This window comes from Astyanax mexicanus, chromosome 23, assembly GCF_023375975.1.
Source record: "Astyanax mexicanus isolate ESR-SI-001 chromosome 23, AstMex3_surface, whole genome shotgun sequence".
Lineage (NCBI taxonomy): Eukaryota > Metazoa > Chordata > Actinopteri > Characiformes > Acestrorhamphidae > Astyanax > Astyanax mexicanus.
Window position 1 is genome coordinate 13682239 of NC_064430.1, and position 19668 is coordinate 13701906.

Sequence of the window (19668 nt, forward strand, 5' to 3'; positions counted from 1 at the left end):
TTTTATCTTATTTTTGTCAATTTTCTACATATGGAATTTACTACGTAAAAAAAAATTTAAATAAAAATTTAAAAAAAAAAAAAAGCGCCATAATTGATTGAGATGGTGTGTCCAAAATTTTGACTGGTACTGTATTTATGTTTTTTTTTTTTGTGCTTTTACTCAACTGATCCAATTTACAGCATTTCACATATTTCTTGTACTAAACACATGCAGTGATGCATGTGACTAACTTTGTGTTAAGGGAATTTAAATCTGAATTTCACTTCGTTAAAAATCAAACAAAATAAATAAAACAACAGTAACACCTTTTGGCAATATTCATGTTTAATTTTTAAGTAAGCATTTGGGGCAGTAAAGCAACAGCATTAAATGCTGGGGGGACAGGGCAAACTCCACAGGGCACAGTACATACAGCAGAGAGACAACTCTCGCACTCTTGCAAAGGTCCACCAGGGCCGCAAGAACCATCTGTATAGCTGAAAACCATTAAAAAAAAGCTAAATAAATCATATAAATAACTTCAGATTGAGCAGAAGTGGATTTAAAAAGTGTTTGAATGGAAAAACAACTTTAACGTGGGTTTAACATCTTTTCAATATCTTGACAACTAAGAGTGCTCATGTTTTCTTGGCATAAAAAACCCTGAGTAAACTATGAGATCAAGTCAAAAAAGTTAAATTAGCTAAATCGACTTTGGGATCGAGTTTTCATTCCAATAAAAAGGGCCTCTGGAATGTGTTGTCAAATTTTTCTTTAAAAAAAAAGAAAAAAAAGAAAAAGAAATGGAAAGTTTTCACAATCGGCAGTTTCCTCAAAGTTCAGTTTAACCCACGGCTGTTAATGTAATTTTGTAGTTTTGTCCTGCCCAGAGTTCAAAACACCCCCTCCTCTGTTTATACATACATTTCAGTCATTGGAGGTGGATGAAAATGGGTGGGACAAAGTTTTAAACAAATCATGCAATGTGTTATCCTGTTATTTTTACACGGTTGGTTGGTGAGGACGGCTGTGCTCTGTAAAGATCAGGCGACGCCGAGCAAGTTCCAGTTGGAGTGGCTGTAGGGGGCAGTAGAGCGATCTCTTACTGCTGTTTGCACTCTGCAGGTTGGGCCTCCCCACTCTAGAGACGGAGGAGAGAGAAAGAACAGCAGTTAGAAACCAAATCACCAGCAAAACATTAGAACTAGCAGAGAACAAAAGCAAGAAAGGATTAACACATCTACACAACGTTGGCATGAATGTTAAGCAGTATATCCACTAGAGAGCACTTCAGAGTCAAACATTATAAATAAGCATTTTGCTTTAACCATTTCAGATCCTGCGTCCATTATCATCATATATTTTCTTTTTTTCTATGTTTTTTGTCACATAACAGTAATTGAGACCTGTTGTCCATCAAAGTAGACCATTAACCAGCCAATTAAAAACAACATTTACAACCCAGTAAAACAGCAGGAAACAGCAACCATGACATCAGGGCATGGCAGCACTAGAGCCAATGAAGCAAGTAAGATATATTCATTTTAACAGATTTTATGTGATTAAGATCACTGTTTAAAGATGGTGTGTGAAATATAAAATTATAATGTTAAACACAGGCTAATTTGATTTTATATTAGTATATTAGTCTTCTGTTGTGTGCACTGCATGCACAATGTGATACATATTATTCAGTTCTGAAAGGGTTAATATTTAATCCAGTAAACCTTTTTGAGGCTAGTGTGCGAGAAAGACCCAAATAAAGTATACTCCTATACTAGAAACAAAAAAACAACCTAATAGTGATTCATTGCAATAGAGCTTAAACACTAGAGCTACTGTCCAGGAAACTGTCCCATGATATTTAAATTTTTAGCATTGTGCACTGCAGTACTACAGAGGGTATCAACATCAGTGCAGACAAAATGCAAATGCAAATACTACAGTTACTTAAATACAGTAATTTAATTCAAGATATGCTGCACTTGCAGGTGTTTGTTGTTAATATGTTCATAAGCACTGATGCAATCCACAATATAGTTATAGAATCATTTATCACAAAAAAATTAGCACAGTATGATAAAATGTAATACTGCCCTTTTATTTTTTTATTAAGACTATTTCACAACAGCAGTAATCCTGCTTTTAGGGAGCCACTGCTGTTTTTGTTTTTTTTTTAGCTATTCTTGCACCCAAACACAGCTGAAAGGCCTTCCTGTACAAAATCAGATGTGTTAGGAGAGGGCAATGGGTCCCCAGGGGCTGGATTAAGAAACACTATGTTGGAGGATTTGAAAATAAGTACAGTAATGTGCCATTAGAAACATAATGGCCTGCTTAACAAAAGTGCCACTCTCCTGTTTTTCAGATATACTGTTAAACGTGGGAAAGGGTTTATTTTACAGACTAAACCAGTAACTGGTTTAATCTCAGTAACTTTAGTATGGCAAATGGGGGGTGGGGGCGAGTCTTAGTGTATATAAATTGCCTATGTTTTAATAGTAATATTAACAATTTGATACCGTATTGATAATGTATCGCAAACAAAAAAAATACGATATAAAGTGATATTGATATTTTGTCCACCCCTAATTAACATTCGCATAACATCCAGTGTGACTGTTTACAGTGTTGGGCATGTTGCATGCTCAAGATAGAAACCACATAAGAAAGGATCAGATCCCATGTATCCACACTGCCCACTATAATCAGAACGCAAAAAATTGGACCCAATTTAAACATAATGTGAACATGAGCCCTATCCTGACGGGATAAGTTTCTCAGAGGGGCGTCTGTGAAAAATATTTCACATAGTGCTGGACGATATGGCCAAAATTCATATCACGATATATTCCTTAATTTCGGTCGATACGATATAATTCCGATATCGATATAAATACTTAGAAGGCCTCAGAAAACTGCTAAGAATCCCTGCAATGGAAATATGTACCTACTAGGGGTGGGCGATATGGCCCTAAAATAATATCACAATATTTCATGGTATTATCGCGATAACGATACTCTTTGCGATATGACAAAAAAACAAAAAACTTTTTTATTATTGTATACGATGTGATATTGCACACCTTTAAGATATTTAAAAAAAACAATAATTTCAGCAGATTTATAACAGAAGTCAATATTTGAGAATTACATGATACTAATAATAATAATGCACTCCAAATATCTCCATATATCCAGTATTAAAGTAAAATAAATGACACTTTACAGATATAATCTGTCTCTAGTAAATATTTAATAGGAAATTAGAAATGTGTGAGTTTTTCCTTTTGCTTAAAACAGCAAAAAAATTAGTACCCTGATGTGATAATTAGGGATGAGTGATGTGGCACGATATTTCAGAGTATAATATCGTGATATATGATATGGCACACCCCTAGTACCTACTACTGTCTACTTAATTTAAGTCTTTGAAACCTCCTTTCACGAAAACATTATAATACTTAAGAAATAAACAATAGTCAAGATAAACCAATGCTCAATTTTATTTGCATATAGCAAAATAAAAACATGACATCCCTATCAAACATAAGCCAATATAACTATTACCAATAAAAAATAACTTAAAATTAGGATAGAAGCAGAGCTTCTTAGTCTTTTGTAAACAAATTTAACAGATCAAAACAAAAGTGTTCCAACTAGGATAAAGAACACAAGAAGCCTTTATACACATAAAAGCAACAAAATGTCCCCGTCAAATAAACAAACCTATAGGCTTTATCAACTATAAATAACTTAGTTACAATATAAGCTACAAAAGTGCTTCAGCCAAAATACAACTCTTTATGAACATAAAAGGAACATGATATCCCCGTCAAATAAACAAACCTAAAGGATTCATAAACTTTAAATAACTTAAATAACTTACAACATAAGCTATAAAAGTGCTTCAGCCAGTATAAGGAAAATATTGTATGTAGTGGAACTGATTGAGGTGGTGGAACAGATTAGATGTTTTAACGTTACCGCTGCTGGTCGGCTCCACTTTCCGGCACAATTTGCAGCAAACTGAAGTTTAGCAGACCTTCCGAGAGTCGAACCAAATCCTAACCACTGAATTAGACCTCCCTCCTTCAATTAATCACTTGTGGAAGCGGCAGGGGCATTCATTTTGCATCAAAAATGTCCCGCGCTGGGAGCCAAGAGGACCCGCGGCTGACAAAGAGGACCCGCAACTGACCGCTGACCGAGCGGACCCGTGGGCGGACCGAGCGAACCAGAGGCGGACCGAGCGGACCCGTAGGCGGACCGAGCGAACCCGTAGGCGGACCGAGCGGAGCGCGGAACATTTCAGATGCAAACCGAGCCTACCTTAACCTTGGATCCGCTCGTGCCGGCTCCGTTTGGCTCCAGCGCGAGGCATTTTAGATGCGTAGCGGACCCGAGCCTAGCCTAGCCTAGCCAAATCTAGCCTAGCCTAGCCTATCTGGCTACGTGCCTATGTGATTACGTCATCACGCACAGAGATAGTCCAGCTACGGAAGCTGATTGTGTTCAGCTGTGCGGCGAGCTGACACCAGTAAATCGCATGTCCGTGACAGATCTGTAAATAATACATATCGATATACCACAAAAATTATATCACCGTTATTGAAACATTTCTTATCGCGATAAATACCGATATCGAATTATTGTCCAGGCCTAATTTCACACTTCTACTCAGTGATAAAACTCTTGCATCCGAACTGCAATTTTAAAAAAGAGTCCGTTTTTTAGGCTTTCTCGGTCACATGAGATCGCATTATCATGTGAGGAATTGGCTGAGTAGCTCCTCACTGTTTTGTTTACATGAATCTTCGTTAAAACGCCCGCACAAAGTGTAATTACGGTGCGTGGCAGTGGATAAATTCAGTTCAGCGAAAAACAGTAGGTAGTTCAGCCTAACATGGTCGTTCCAGACAGGAATAAAATCACAGAGGATCCTCCATAAAAGAGAAAATTACCCCAGGGCCCACTGAGAAGCTAATCCATTCCAGATCGGGCTTAAGTCAAACTTTTCTGCTGGAGGACGAGTTTTAGTAGGTGTGTTTGGGGGGGGGGGGGGGATCCTATTCTAGACACAGATGTGCCATTGCATATTTCTGTTTACTCTTTATAATATTGTATAAAGAATAGGAGCAAGTGAATATGTGAAGCAAGCCGGCCCTGAACAAAATACAACATACAGATTCACTACACCTACAGAATCTAAGAACCCAAGGAGAAATTGCTGCTAGTTGTGGATTCGTTGTTGATACAAAACTTTTAAACCTGGAGATTAAAACCTTCCAAAACATTATTATTATTTTCATTATTCATTTTCTCTTTACAATGGCCTATAGGTGTAACAACTCCTGCATAGCATAAATGAATTATTATTAATTGTAATAAAAAAGTGTAAACTGATCTGTTGCACCGTTGTTTAAATTTCAGCAATTCCTCATTGAGTTCTTAAGCTTATATAACAGGTTAATGTACTAAATAGGCTCTCGTACATTTGCTACTGAAATTATTCAGCCCCCATTGCAAACTAGACTTCTAATTAGGTTTCTTAACAAAATCAGAAAAATAAATCTAAGTAAATAAGTGTTTATTTATTTAAATGTTTTTTTTTTTTATTGCTAGACCAAAAACTCAAGTTTGCTAATCAATCTAATTTGTAAAGGGGGTTAAATCATTTCAATGACAACTGTAGTCCTTGTCCAGCTCTTAAATCTTAAACATAAACATCTTAACATTTTCTAACACCACTAGACATCTGGACAAGGCCTACTTTACACAAACCACAACAAAGAAAATTGAGTTAGAGTTAGTTAATAGTATAGGAGAAACTAAGTACTGAGAATGAAATGGGTTAACAGTAATAAAGAAGGTATGGTGATGGATAGACAGAACAGGACAGGACATGAACACACAGCTATCATAAGGGAACGGGACCAGAAGTGAATGAGCTCATGACATTTCTTCCTTACCTAGAAATGCATGAGGTGAGAAATGACTTATGCCTGTAATTGGGGAAGGGGAGGGTCAGAGTGGGGGGGAGGGGAGAACAACCAATCACGGTTAAATCCCACAACATTCAAGCAAACTTTAAATGGCTGCACATGCCAAAAACACACAGCAGAACAGAGAAACAACAGAAATACTGTGATACTGACAAATATTCCAGGACATGTGTGTATGAGACAGTAGGGATGTGCAGACTGACTAATTTCTATTTTATACATGCAGTGATGCACCAAAATGAATATTTTTGGCCAAAATAATATGAACCCTTTTGAATTAAATATGGATACTCTTCGGATTTTTCGTTCTTTGCCATTTTTACTGGTCTGCCCCTTTAATCCACCTGTTTATCTCCTTAAGGAGTAGACCTGTCATGATGATTACATTATTGACTTATCATACAATTTTGTTCACTTTGTTAGTTTGTTCAAATATAGAACAGTGAGCAGTATTTTATTTAATCACGCTTCATGACCAAAGCTTCAATAACTGTGACTCCATACCCACAGTGTTTTACATTCTGTCCCAAACTATGATTAATTAAAATTTTGTTTTCTTTAAATTGGTATAATTGCTTTGTTATTCTTTTCTATTATCATTGTCAGTTGAATTTAATAATCTTAAAATGACAATAATATAATTTATCGCAATAATTTCTAATTTCGATACTGGGACTGTATTGAAACCATTACTTAAGCACAGTTTTAACAGAACAACCTGTTTCAAAATCATATCTTTAATTGATTTTTATTTTACATTTAAATATCCATATTATTAAAATTTTCAGTTTTAAAAAGAAAAATGTGATTGAGTATTCATAGCAAACTGTTTAATTAATTAGTTAATTTCTTTCATCCATCTACAGCTTTTAAAAAATATATATTTCAGCCACTACAACTTTAAAAATATTTAACATCCCAGCAGACAAACCACGACTTAATATAAATTTGCTGTTGTTGGGTATAAATTATGTTATATAATATATATTTTAAAACAAAAATTGGAGATTTTTTGTATATTTTGAATATTCGGTGAATCCCTATATACAAGAAATTTCAATAAATTAGTGGTAAACAAATATTCAGCACTAGCCTTAGAATCTACCTTGGAATCTCCCTCCTCCTCCTCTTCATCCATTTCATCATCTTGGTCCTGTTTCACAAAAAAAAATAAAAAAGTAAACAAATAAATAAATAAAAAATAAAGACACTCTTTAGCATACTGAAGCATCTTTTTAAATGTTGCTCAAACAGTCTAGCCAAAAGAAAGGAAACCTCTGTAACCAAATAAAGGAAGTTAACTTACCTCCTCTTCACCCTCGTCAAGTTCTTCTTCCTCAAACTGAAAAAAAGACAAACAAAAAAATACTAAATTCATAATATACGACCCTTTATTAAGTAAAAAATATAAAAGCACTTTTACAGCATCCCAATACACAAGCAAAAAAAAAAAGTTTTTAATATCTGATTTGGGGCAATATTCATAAAACTTGATTTTATTTGCTTTATGCTGTACATAATACGCAGCATGTGTGTGTACTTTGTCCATAAAAGTATTTTACAGATCTTAAGGCAGTTTCAAGGTAATGTAATGGTGTTTGCCACCATAATGTAACTGCCGGTTTATTTAAGGTGGAATGGTTTAATTCTGCTAGGACTAATTCTGTGCGGCTTTATCTTCTTGTCCACAAACATTTTCACTTTCACAGATCTTAAATATATAGCCGTCAACCAGCTTAGCATCAGACGTAGATTTCTTTTCGCACTGTTCCTACAATGCCACTTCCTTTCATGGCATTTTTAGTGAATGTGTGTTTGTTAACATTTACAACTACATACTACCATATTACATACTTACATACTAACACATATCAGCAGGTGAAATGCTGGGTATGCATATAATCAATTAGGAATCACTTACACTCTCATCATCCTCTAGTGCCTCCCCAGTGAAGTACAGCACAGCTCTTGGTACTATTCTCTCTCTGAAGAAATGGCCGATTTCAAAATCTGTGGCTAGAGTGAACTCAGAATCTTCATCCTGTTAAAGACGGTTAGAAACAAGAAACAGGTTAACAAACAGCATTTAGTGCATTTACTGTTAAGCTACAGCAGAAGGTGAACACCAGGACTGTTAAATGAATGAATGAATGTACTCTAGAGTGTGTATAATACTGAGGGCTACTTTTTCTATGTATATAAATATTTTACTTTTATTGTGTCAGTTTTTAGATGTGTTGACAACCCTCTACTTCAATCTACTGTATGTTTTGCACTATAAGGTGCATTTAAGGTGTCGTTCAGAGGTGAGTTTTATCGGCCTGTAGCCTGCTGCTAACCCCAGCTAGCACTGCTAGAGCAGCATTAGCATTAGCTGGAAATCTAAACTTACTGGGAATAAATGGAAGCGCTTTACTCACCCAAATAAACGGGAGAGAAATCTCTGATAGATCTCTGAATGTTTTTTTCTTTAAAAACTTCAGGTTTTTTTTTTTTACTTAGTTTAGCTTTACTTATTATAGTTATCCCCACCACCCAGAGGCAAAACCTGCTAAATTAAGAGGAAAACATGGCGACACCCCTGTTCCTTACTAGTGTTGCATAATGAGCCTTACGTATAAAAACAGACCAGTGTGAAAAAAACAGTAAATAAAATGTGAAACGTAAAGAATGGCTTTATAAGATTATGAGCATGCTTTTCACAATTGTATGAAATTGCACTCTGTGAATTAAAAAAAATAAATAAATAAGCATAAATGTAAGTAAACAGACTCACCAATTCACTATCTGGGGAAACTGTGAGGAGAGGAAAAATAAATAAGTAAACAAATAAATGAACTAGTCACTGTTCATTTTAAAAGTTGATTAGATCATCACTTGTATGTCTGCTATTTTAAGCAGCACTAATATACAAACAGTTACAAAAGTATTTGCACCTTTAATGGGAGTGAAGAAGTTGAAAAAGGAGTCGGTGGGCACTTGCTTAGTGACCGTCCTCACGACGCCTCTGCCCTTGTGCTTCTGTTTCTTCTTGATTGTTTTGACTGTGACATCTTTACCTTTGTGCCAGTCAATCTCACACCTGCCGTCCAGATGAGAGAGAAATGACAGGCAGTTTAGAGTTAGTTTCATCACACAGCTGCCTATAATTCAACAGTGGAGTTTAGCATTGATTTCTTACATCTTATTTTATAAAAGCATAAACTCTCTGATTCACCAGATGATTTGAGTCTAACCTGTGCAGCTAAAAAAAAAGCTACCGATTATGGCAGTTTGCATTAAACCATACAAATATGTACAGTTCGGAACTGACCCTCTTTAACTGTGACTGAAATAGGGGTGCAAGAATACCTTAATATATTTCAAAGCACTGGAATATTTTATTTTTGCTCTACTGGATTGATTTTTATTATTAGTTTTTATGTAAAGATTGGTCTGAGGCAGTGGTTAATTTAATGTTGTGTTTAACTTGAGATTAGCCTAAGAACAGTAGAGCATACAGAGCTTTATGAAATGGCTTTCCCCGGCCGAGCAGCTCCATACAAGCCTCACATTGCTAAACACAATGCAGGCGATTGGATACTTTTGGCTGAATAGTGTATGTATGGATTAGTATGTTAAATCAACAGAATAATAAGCCTCTCATAATATATGCCTCTCATTTTTATTTAAAAAATGCAAAAAAGTCTAGAAGATATTTTTCTCTCCCCCAGACAGACAGATAGACATGCACCTACCCCTCACAGTCAATGATCTCCGGTCCTTCAAATGAGAAAGGATCTTCAGAATCTGGTTCGGACTTCATCTTGTACACTTTTGTGAGGACGGTGTTTTTGAAGTAGTTGTTAGGTTCAAAGTGAAATTCTAATTTGAAACTCTGCCAAAGGAGGAAAAAAAAAAAAAAAAAAACAATTCATAAACTCTTTCTCAGTCACTGAGTATACTGTAAACATTCCTGCACAAGGCCACTAGAAGTAAATACTAATTTATTCACCTAAAAAAAAAAAAGTCCACACAGGAATGTATTGAAGATCATAGTAAACGTTGTACGAAATACATGTCTTTAAAAAGAGTTTCTAATTCACAGATATAAAAAATATCCTTGGGCAAAAAGAATGTGTCACTACTACACTTACCGCATAAAAAATATGATCTAATATGCTCCAATTTAATAAGCACACAAAAATGAATAATAAACTCAGTGCAACTCTTCATCCTTACCATAGGTTCACCAGGACCAGAAAATAGCACTTTAATGTCCTGTAGATGTTTAAGTATTGGCTCATCGTGTTCCTGTTGAGAGAAAAGAAACAATACTGACTGGGATAAAAGAGGCACCTTGCTGGTTTAAGGTCACATTTTAAATGTTACTAACTGCCTATATTGATAAACAGTGGTGCTTGGAAGTCTGTCAACCCTTAAAATGACATTTTCTTTATAAATTGGACCTTAATTTTATTTATTTATTTATTTATTTTTTACGCGCCAGGCTCCGAGTGGTCCAGTGGACTAAGAAGCTGCCACTATGATTGGAAGACTGCTGGTTCGAATCCCGTTCATGTAGCTTGCCATCAGCTGCCTGAGCCCCGAGAGAGCACAATTGGCCTTGCTCTCTCTGGGTGAGTCGATGGTGCTCTCTCACTTATCACTCTAAAGAGTGATCCACTCTTAAGGAAATCTGATAGTATTTTAGGTCAAATTTATGCAGAAATCTAGAAACTTCGAAAGCTCATCTTTCAGGCACCCCTGTAAGGCACTGAGACAGAAGGGAAGGTCACAGGCTCACCTGAAGCATGTCACTGAGCATGTCCACACTGCGAAATATGGTGAGCCAGAATTCCGGAATTCCTTTGGGGTTCTCCTCGGCAGCGGCCTCCTCTTTCGGCTCCTCTATAGAGGCTTTCTTCTGTAGCTCGTCCTGAAAAGGGCAACCAGGCTCAGATTACACACCTTATTCTTGACTAGAGAAAGAAGGCTGCAGTTTCTGCCGTGCACAGCCTGTATAATAAGCATTTCAGTCTCAGAATCAAGCCTTTCTACCCTTCGTTCTTCATTCAGAACATGAGAGACAAAACATCTGATCCCTGATTAGCTCGATCAGTTATCATTCTAGTCTCATTCTAGATTAACACTCTGTTTCTCTGCATTGAATGTGAAACAACACTTTCCAAGCATGCAAAATGTCCAAGTTCAGGTGGAGCAGGTGAACCTTGGTGGTCAATACTAATGGTTGGTAATTATGTCATGTATTTGTTAGTTGTTGTTTTGTTTTTTTTTAGTTAAAATACTACTGTATTTTTCGCACTATATCATTAAGCGTCTATTTTCTGGTCTATTTTCATTTATAATGATCACTGTATTAAAAGGCGCAATTTAAGTGAAACTATAAGGAACTTTAATTCAGCAGGTCTCGCCGCTGGGTGGTGGTGAGGGGGGTAACTAAGTTATGTAAAGGTAAGCTAAATAAACAAAGCTGCAATAAAACAGACTTCAAGTGCTGGATGTTAAACTATACAGATTTTCTCTCCTGAAAACGGTTGTTGTTGATTTGGGTGACTTAAACGCTTTAGTTTATTTACAGTAAGCTTAAATGGCAAAGGCTGGAGCATTAGCTTTAGCGGCTAACTGCTCCAGCAGTGCTAGGTGCAGGGTACAGGCCAATAATACTCCCCTCTGAATGGGGCAATAGCTAGCGCGGTTAGCGGGTAATGCTAATGCTGCTGCAGTCTTGGTACTGGAGAATTGCACTGAAACTCCTGTATGACACTGTATAACACGATTTTTGGGAAAATTAAAGGATTTAGAATGCACCTAATAGTGCGAAAAATACAGTAACCCAAAATACTGAAGGAATTCAAAAGCTAAAAAGCTAAAAATTACACTGACATGCAAAAAGGCATGGGACATAAAATTTAAAGTATAATCTCAGGGGGTTCCAAGTACCCCTATACAATATACATTTTGAGGTGTTATCTTGTGAGTAAGACTGTACACTGGCCAGCATGCTCACAGCTATATGACAAATCACCGGAGTTCAAGTGAAGACTGAAAGCACATTTAACATTCCTCAATCCGCAGTGTCATGTGTGTACAGGGGATGTCAAAGATAGACATTTTTTAAATCTGATCAAATCTGACAAAACCAGTTTGTAGTGTTTAGCTCTACAATGCACTAAAATCATATAATCTTTCAGCTTGGTATGGCTACTGCGCGTGCAGAGATCTCCTCTTTAACCCACTGAACAGATGCTGGGTTGAATTCCAGTCATATTAAAATCAGTGTTTGGTCATCACATTAAGAACGTCTCATTCCACATTCAATACAGGAGATCCCACACACATATACCCCAGATATACCCCAGCTCAGTGAACCATTCATTAGCTTCCATGGGATATGACTAAATATTTTTGGCATATCAGTGTAAAAAGGGACATTAACAGATAAATAACAGAGGCTTTTCTGTAGGAGATATCAACTGGTGAATATTAAAATATACATTTTCACTGCATACATTTATTTAACATTTCTCCACACCAAAACAATTAAACTAAATACAGGTACGGCTTCTGAGGGTGTTTAATGGTGCAGCAGAGCAGGCTAAAACTTGTAGAAAGTAAGTGAACAAAGTCTCTCTAGCACTGAAACCAAAACAGGGAAACTTGGAAGCAAGGATATGGAAGCACTCTAAAGGTAAAGTGTAAAACTGCAAAACTCACTGCCAGCTCTTCGTCCTCATGGTCACTCTGCCATTCACACTCCTCATCTGTAGGTTCCACTGTGCCTGTTACTATGTCTTTCCTCTGGGAATAAAAACAGGATGGAAAGACAGAGTGAAACAAAATCCCACAAATGTTGAACTTTAAGAGCTTGAACTCAACTGAAACGGTAAGCTCAGCCAGCTTGTTTAGGGAATTAGTTCTTTTTCTGGGCTGCAGCAGGCATGCAAGGATTCATTTGCCAAAATATCTCAAGAGAGAGGATTCACCATAGAAAACACAGGAAAAAACACAGCTGGAAATCTCTTCACTTCATAGCCTAGTGGAAAACAACCCGCCTTAAATGTACAAAAACCTACACACAGTTACAAACTGGGGAAACAAACTGGAGCCGCAATCTATTTTAGTAACATTCATAGTAGAAAACAACATCTTAATCCTCCCCAAAATAAAAAGGTTAGATTTGACAGTATTATGTATGTTTAGTGTGTTAAATAATTAAACACAACAAAACAAAACAAACAAAAAACTATAAGTATACATTTGCCAGCTAATTCATTTGAATAAGCTATTTACTGATGTTATCAAAATATTTAATATTTTACCATCAGTGCTTAAATTTTTTTTGTAAAACTCCAGAGAGCAACTTTGCATCTTTATGATTAATATCTATTAAATATTCTTTTTCAATAAAGAAGCCTTTTAAACCTTTTTACTCCCAACCTAAAATATGTTTAAAAATAAGCATAATGCTTTTACCACAACCTTTCCACAGTATATGTTTTTAGCATTTTTTTTAAACAATCTAAAAACGTACACAACAATCATATTTAAATGAAAATAAGCTGAAGATCAACTGACCAGGCATTTTTCAGGGTAATAAACCACAACAATGCAGTTGGCCTGACGATATTGTAGAATTAATTAGATCAGAGTCAGAGTTAGTATGTGCTGAAATTGAAATTTGAGCCACATTAACTATGTTCTCTATCTGGATCAAAATACATAATTCTCCACCATTTTTTGTCAGCTTCTGGACCATTCCTATCAACTAATATACAGCTCTGTAAAAAAAAAAAAAAAAAAAAAAACACTTAAAAATGATAAGGTCCTTTGATTTTACCAAATTAAAAACCTCTGGAATATAAATCAAGAGGAAGATAGATGATCACAAGCCATCAAACCAAGATTAACTGCTTGTATTTGTGCACCAGGAGTGGCATAAAGTTATCCAAAAGCAGTGTGTAAGACTGGTGGAGAAGAACATGCCAAGATGCTAAAAAAATGATTAAAAACCAGGGTTATTCCAACCAACGTTTTATTTCTGAACTCTTAAAACTTTATGAATATGAACTTGGTTTTCTTTGCATTATTTGAGGTCTGAAAGCTTTGCATCATTTTTGTTATTTCAGCCATTTCTATTTTCTGCAAATAAATGCTCTAAATAACGATATTTTTATTTGGAATTTGGGAGAAATGTTGTCCATAGTTTATAGAATAAAACAACCATGTTAATTTTACTCAAACATATACATATAAATAGCAAAATCTGAGAAACTGATTGAGAAACTGAAGCGGTCTCATTTTTTTTGAGAGCTGTATTACAAAATGTTCTCAAATGTAAAAAAGGCACCTGGATTAAATAAAAATTAAGTGCTGCAGAAAGGGGGCTTGCCTTGTCAAACAGTGGTTGATAGAGAGCAGCGTACTTTCTCTCCAGTTCGTGCACCTCCTCATAAAATTTGGCTTCTATGTGTGCACTCTTGACCTGTAGATTCTTTAAGGCATTGACTCTTCTCCTGACGGATGCGGGTAAGCTGCAAGAGAGAGAGAAGGCATTTTTTGAGCAGATGGGCGTCGACTTTTCAACAGCTGGGCTGGTCTGCTTCTCTGCTCTCTGGGGCGCACAGATGGCTCTGGAGCAAAATCTCTCCTCCATTACTCCATTGTGAAATTCCATACTTACATGATTAAAGGTGTGTGTTACATTTCTTTACATCACAGCTTGTGCACATCATTATAACCCAGATCTAGGCTAAATGCAGAAGTCACCCACATACAATTTAGTCTTAGAAAATGTGCAGTGTAGCAGTTTATCTAAACACTGATCATTATTAATCTATTAAAAAAAAAATAAGTGAACAGAACTCTGAGCACTCTATTCCTATGATTTGGGGTGCAATAATAATAATAATAATAATAATAATAATAATAGTATAAAAAATTAAAAGCTGGATTTGAAATGATGCAGTTTATTGATAGAAAACATTACATTTGATATGGCCAAAATAAGGAGTGCCTGCATACGTTACATTTTAATACATTAAGTTAAATGGTTGCATGCAGCTTTGACTTAAATAGAACACAGATTTATACAGATCAGATAAATAAAAACCTAACTAACTAAATAAATAAACGAATGAATAAAAAATATAAACTCCTGTCATGCTCCCTATACAAAAACTAAAGATAATCATCTGTTGAATGTATAAATTATTCTTGACAGGCCCATTTGATCACAGGTGTGTGATTAACATAAGCCCCTCCACCTCCACACCCACTTGACACTGACAAACTAATTCTGACTGATGACATGAAAGATGACACTCAGAAGAGACAGAGGGGAGCATACAGAGGCGATGCAGTTTTAAATTTCCATATACTGTTTCAAATTCATATTTGTTCTATTTTATTTTTCATTTATTCAAATTTCAGTGAGCAATGTGATTGGAACATTCCACATCATTAATATATTATAAAAAATAATTTTATATAATAAAAAATAATAACTATTCTTCCATCAAAAAAGGAGAAGTTTTTTTTTTTTTTTTTACCATTTTGGTTGCTAAATATACGCGGGCAGTCAAATGATGGAAAGCAGTGATATGTTGGAAAAGCAGGCTGTTCTTTATAAATACACAACATTGTGTTTTACCTGTCAAGACTGTGTGGTCAGACTTGTTCAACAACAGTCATTTCTCCACATTAAAAGCATTTGAAACCTAACAGACGCAAAAGAACCTTGGAAACTTGGACACAATTCTAAACATTAAAAAAAAAAGTAATCACTGACCTGTCCATAACAGAAGGAGAGTGTGTGACGCTGTCTAATCTTTCCTGAAGAGCTGCCAGGGCCTGTGGGTTCTGCATCACTTGGTCACCCACCTTACCTACAGGTATAGAATGCAGTTATCAGTGGCCAAAATGAATAATATTGCTTATTGAGAAATTATAGGAACCCAGCAATGTTTTTCATGCATGTGTATTTAACTAATGGAAAAGCTGGTATTATCAAATTAATTATCAAATACAGCTCAAATAAATGTATGATCCTATATAAGGTGATTATAATGCCCAAAAGATCTCTGAGTAAAATCACAGGGAAAAAAATCAAACCTGAAATACGAAACTAAACTAAAACGTGGCACCTTTCCTAAAAACTACTCAGCCAGTCAAGAGATCATATTTAACTTTATTAACATATTTAATTTGTAACAATGCCTTAACATAGAGATTTCTAAGGTATCTCTCCACATCTGTGTGGAAGACAGATTGGAGGGAGGGGATCTAATTGCTGTAACGTCTTGGCAGCATAATATCAAGTTTTCATGAAACTTTTAAGCTGAAACTTTACACTGGCTTTCTTCAGAATGGCATCTCGGAATAATCATTCATAGGGTAACTCACAGAAGAAACAACTGTCCACCTGCTGATTAATTTTTCAGCAGCCAAGACAGCAACAGAATGGTCCGCTCTTTTCCACAACACATAACAGAGATAATTGAGGATCTTACAGAGGGATCACAGTTACTGTACCTTTGGCTTCGTTCTTGTCACCCTCCATCTCGTAAGCACAGCTCAAAGGGTCTATGAAGGGGACAAACACGTTATGAACTGAAGCATTATTTGCAAAATGGCTTAAAGCTGGTAAGCCAGGTGTGGGCAGAAAAACAAAAGGGCTGAAACAACAAATGCTCTTACAATTCAAGCTCAGACCTGAATCAGCAGCACACAAACAACCACCAAAAAGTACTCATTCATATAAACAGATTGCCTCTCAGATAGCAAAAGTATGTAGAATCAATGTTCATTTTCCTGTCTCTAATTCACTAAAACATTGATTTCTAGAATCAGAACTGATTTATTATAGTCTGTGTACTAAAGTACTAATTATTTCCTCTAATAATTATTGTCTTAATCTATCAGCATGCGGTTAAATTCCAAACCTTTAAATGAAGGTTGTCAGAATTGTCAGAAATTCAGCATTAGCATACATTGTCTATAGCAAAATTAAAGATTGTTTAAAGCCTGCTTTCTGTTATCATACATTTATTCTAGGGCTGCAACAACAAATCAATTATTAAAATAGTATAATAATAATAATATAATAATCGATAAGTTTAGTATGTAAACAATACTATTTTTAATAAATGTTAGTTAGGATGTATGTTTCTTATACAGTTACAACATTAGTGCAAAAATGAGTAAAAATCGATTAATCAAAATAATAACAGACAGATTAAGCAATAATAATAAAAAAAAATACTATTGGGAACTGTTTGGTTTATTAAATAAAATGTTGGAAATGTTGCTCAAAATAATTGATAGTTGCAGCCCTACTTTATTTAATGTTTCTTTGATATCAGGGAATACATTTACACATTTTCTGGCAACACTATTGTAATAATTACTGACAACTAGCTACGTTACAATGTTTTAAAGTCTTCAGTTGTTCGACTTTTTAAGACAACATATAAAAATATGAGATATAACTTAGAATATATATAAATTACATGCAGTATTTATGTGGTAAAAGCCAAGTTCTTCTTCATTCAATATGTCCAATTAAAGACGTCCAGTAAAACTTCCCTCTGGGAGAAATTTGTTTTTTGGTATGTAATATATTTCTAATATGTATTTTATTGAATTACTTAAACTAGTTGAATAAGGCCTTTATGAATGGCTTTTGCTAATGTGTAGTATTCTCTGAAGGGGTCCAGGGAAGTTATGTGTAGCCATAAATAGTTCATATGAGAGAATATTTCCAGAACTGTCAAAAATAAAAATTAAAATAATTCCCTGAATACCTCTGTGAATAACGTTGGATAAAATACTGACTTATTTTAGTAGTTATGTCAGAGTTATTCCATAAAAAACGTTTTATGTGGAGAGAAGTTATGAACAAAGCACAGCTTCCACGCAAGAAGCACCTGTTGATGCAAACTAGAGAAAGAAATTGGGAGCTTATTAGTCAAATAAATATAAGATAAATGCTAGGTCTCCAATTTTGTTGAAAATATTATTTTTAATAAAAGTACCAAATTGAATTATATTTGTTTATCAGACATGTTTTAAGCCAACTAATTCTGAGGGAATTTAAAACATTATCAAACTCTAGCATCTCCAGCCCATATTCTATCCTACAGTTGTTCAGTAGCTCGACTTGCGGGAAAACTGCTGATGCCGGTGACGCAATTCGGCTAACTTTGTTAGCTAACGCTAGCAGCGCAGCTTCAATCTGCGGAGCTGGCTATGTTGATTAGCTAGCTAGCTAGCACTGCTAACCACATAACCCTGCTACCATAGCCTAGCTTAACACACAGAAGTCGTTCTTTTAAAGCGGTTCTGTTATTATTAAAAGGGTTATTACTGCAGACATTTCACACAATAAATGATAAGTATGTTGTAGCTATAAGTAGCTCGGTTAGCTAAGCTAACTAGCTTAACACTGAGGCGAGAGGGGCTGGGCGGTGCCAGAAGCGCTCGCTAGCCCGCTGCTCAAAATTAGCTAAGCTAGGCTAGGTATGGCTAGCTGACTATAGATGTAGCTAAGTTTTATAAATGGACGATGATTTGTAGTTAGCTAAAGCTAAACTCACTAACCTAGCTAGTTAGCTGCTACGTCAATATGATAGCTAACGTTTGCTAGTCAGTGAAAATAAAGCTAACGCTAACTAGCTATGCTAGTTCACCTAAAGCTGCGCTGCTTCACTGTGTTATTGTATCTCAGACACATCAGCAGTTTGCTCAGCAGTCAGTCACAGAAATATCCTCATTAATGTAATCTGGAGGATAGAGACGTTCACTCTGTTTTCTAACAACGCTGTTAAATCGACCAGCAACATCAGCCGGCCAACAGAATCCCGACAAAGCTGTTCTTACGCAGCAGAAAAACAAGAAAAACAACGCTATGTTAACTATAACTAGCCCGCCAGCTAAACTCTACTACATCTCCTCTACAACAGCGTTACTGCTACAGTTCAGCCCAGCGAGTAACGGAATCGACCTGCTAATTAACTAACTACATAACTAACTCAGAGAATCATCTGGATCTTCAGAGGATCTTTCTGTACGATGTTCACTTCCTTACCTCCTCCAGAGCTGTTTTCTCTCACATGGGCAGTATCAGTGAAGTGCGCTACTTACTCTGAAGCAGCGCTAGAGTAGATAGACCCCATTGGTTTCCGGCGTCCGAGTAGCGCCGCCTTAACGAAACGTCAAGGACCAGCGGAATTCAACATCAGAGTAAACTCAAAGAGTTTCAGAACTGCATTCATTATTATTTTTTGTTGGAAACTTTATTATTATTTTTTATTTAAATTTTATTTCAATAAAATTTGTATTTAAATTTGTATTTATTATTATTATTATTATTTTTTTTATATTGTATTATTATTTATTTTTTATTTTATTTTTTATTATTTTTATTTAACATTTGATTTTTTTTTATTTTTATTTAAATTTTATTTAAATTTTATTTAAATTTATTTTTTTTATTTATTTATTTAAACTTTATTATAATTTTTTTTTGCTTTATTGGAGATACAGGATTTATAGGGTAAAGATATGCTTTATCCACTTAATATGTTCTATATCCCCATTCCCACAAAAAAAAAAAAAAAAACAAGTAAGCTCAGAACTGCAGTTTCCGAACTGAATTGGATTATTTCTTATTGGAATAATA

At 35.4% G+C, this 19668-nt stretch overlaps 1 protein-coding gene across 5 annotated transcripts; it reads right to left on the reverse strand.

Annotated features, from left to right (window-relative positions):
• Nucleotides 1-309: 309 nt before the first annotated feature.
• nap1l4b (nucleosome assembly protein 1-like 4b) lies at nucleotides 310-19214 on the reverse strand. Of its 5 annotated transcripts, none has more exons than XM_007244868.4 (15): nucleotides 19075-19176; nucleotides 16521-16571; nucleotides 15778-15874; nucleotides 14380-14521; nucleotides 12705-12788; nucleotides 10774-10905; nucleotides 10209-10280; nucleotides 9725-9864; nucleotides 8924-9069; nucleotides 8764-8783; nucleotides 7909-8028; nucleotides 7294-7329; nucleotides 7093-7140; nucleotides 5955-5987; nucleotides 310-1123 (listed from the first exon to the last, which is right to left on the reverse strand). In XM_007244868.4, exons 2-14 carry the CDS (start codon nucleotides 16546-16548, stop codon nucleotides 5982-5984), a joined length of 1071 nt encoding a protein of 356 aa, XP_007244930.2. In that variant the 5' UTR covers nucleotides 16549-16571; nucleotides 19075-19176; the 3' UTR covers nucleotides 310-1123; nucleotides 5955-5981. The 5 variants fall into 5 exon arrangements, with proteins under 5 accessions (XP_007244930.2, XP_015460193.2, XP_049327131.1 ...); XM_015604707.3 differs by having other exon boundaries at nucleotides 7081-7140; XM_049471174.1 differs by lacking the exon at nucleotides 5955-5987 and having other exon boundaries at nucleotides 7081-7140; nucleotides 19131-19214.
• Between the last annotated feature and the right edge of the window lie 454 nt (nucleotides 19215-19668).

Bases quoted from the DNA above. Each gene is read 5' to 3' on its own strand.
- nap1l4b (XM_049471174.1), bottom strand. From the start codon at position 16,548: ATGGAGGGTGACAAGAACGAAGCCAAAG. The intron at 15,875-16,520 runs GTACAGTAACTG...CTATACCTGTAG, and splicing joins TGACAAGAACGAAGCCAAAG to GTAAGGTGGGTGACCAAGTG. The intron at 12,789-14,379 runs GCAAGCCCCCTT...TTTTATTCCCAG, and splicing joins ATCAACCACTGTTTGACAAG to AGGAAAGACATAGTAACAGG.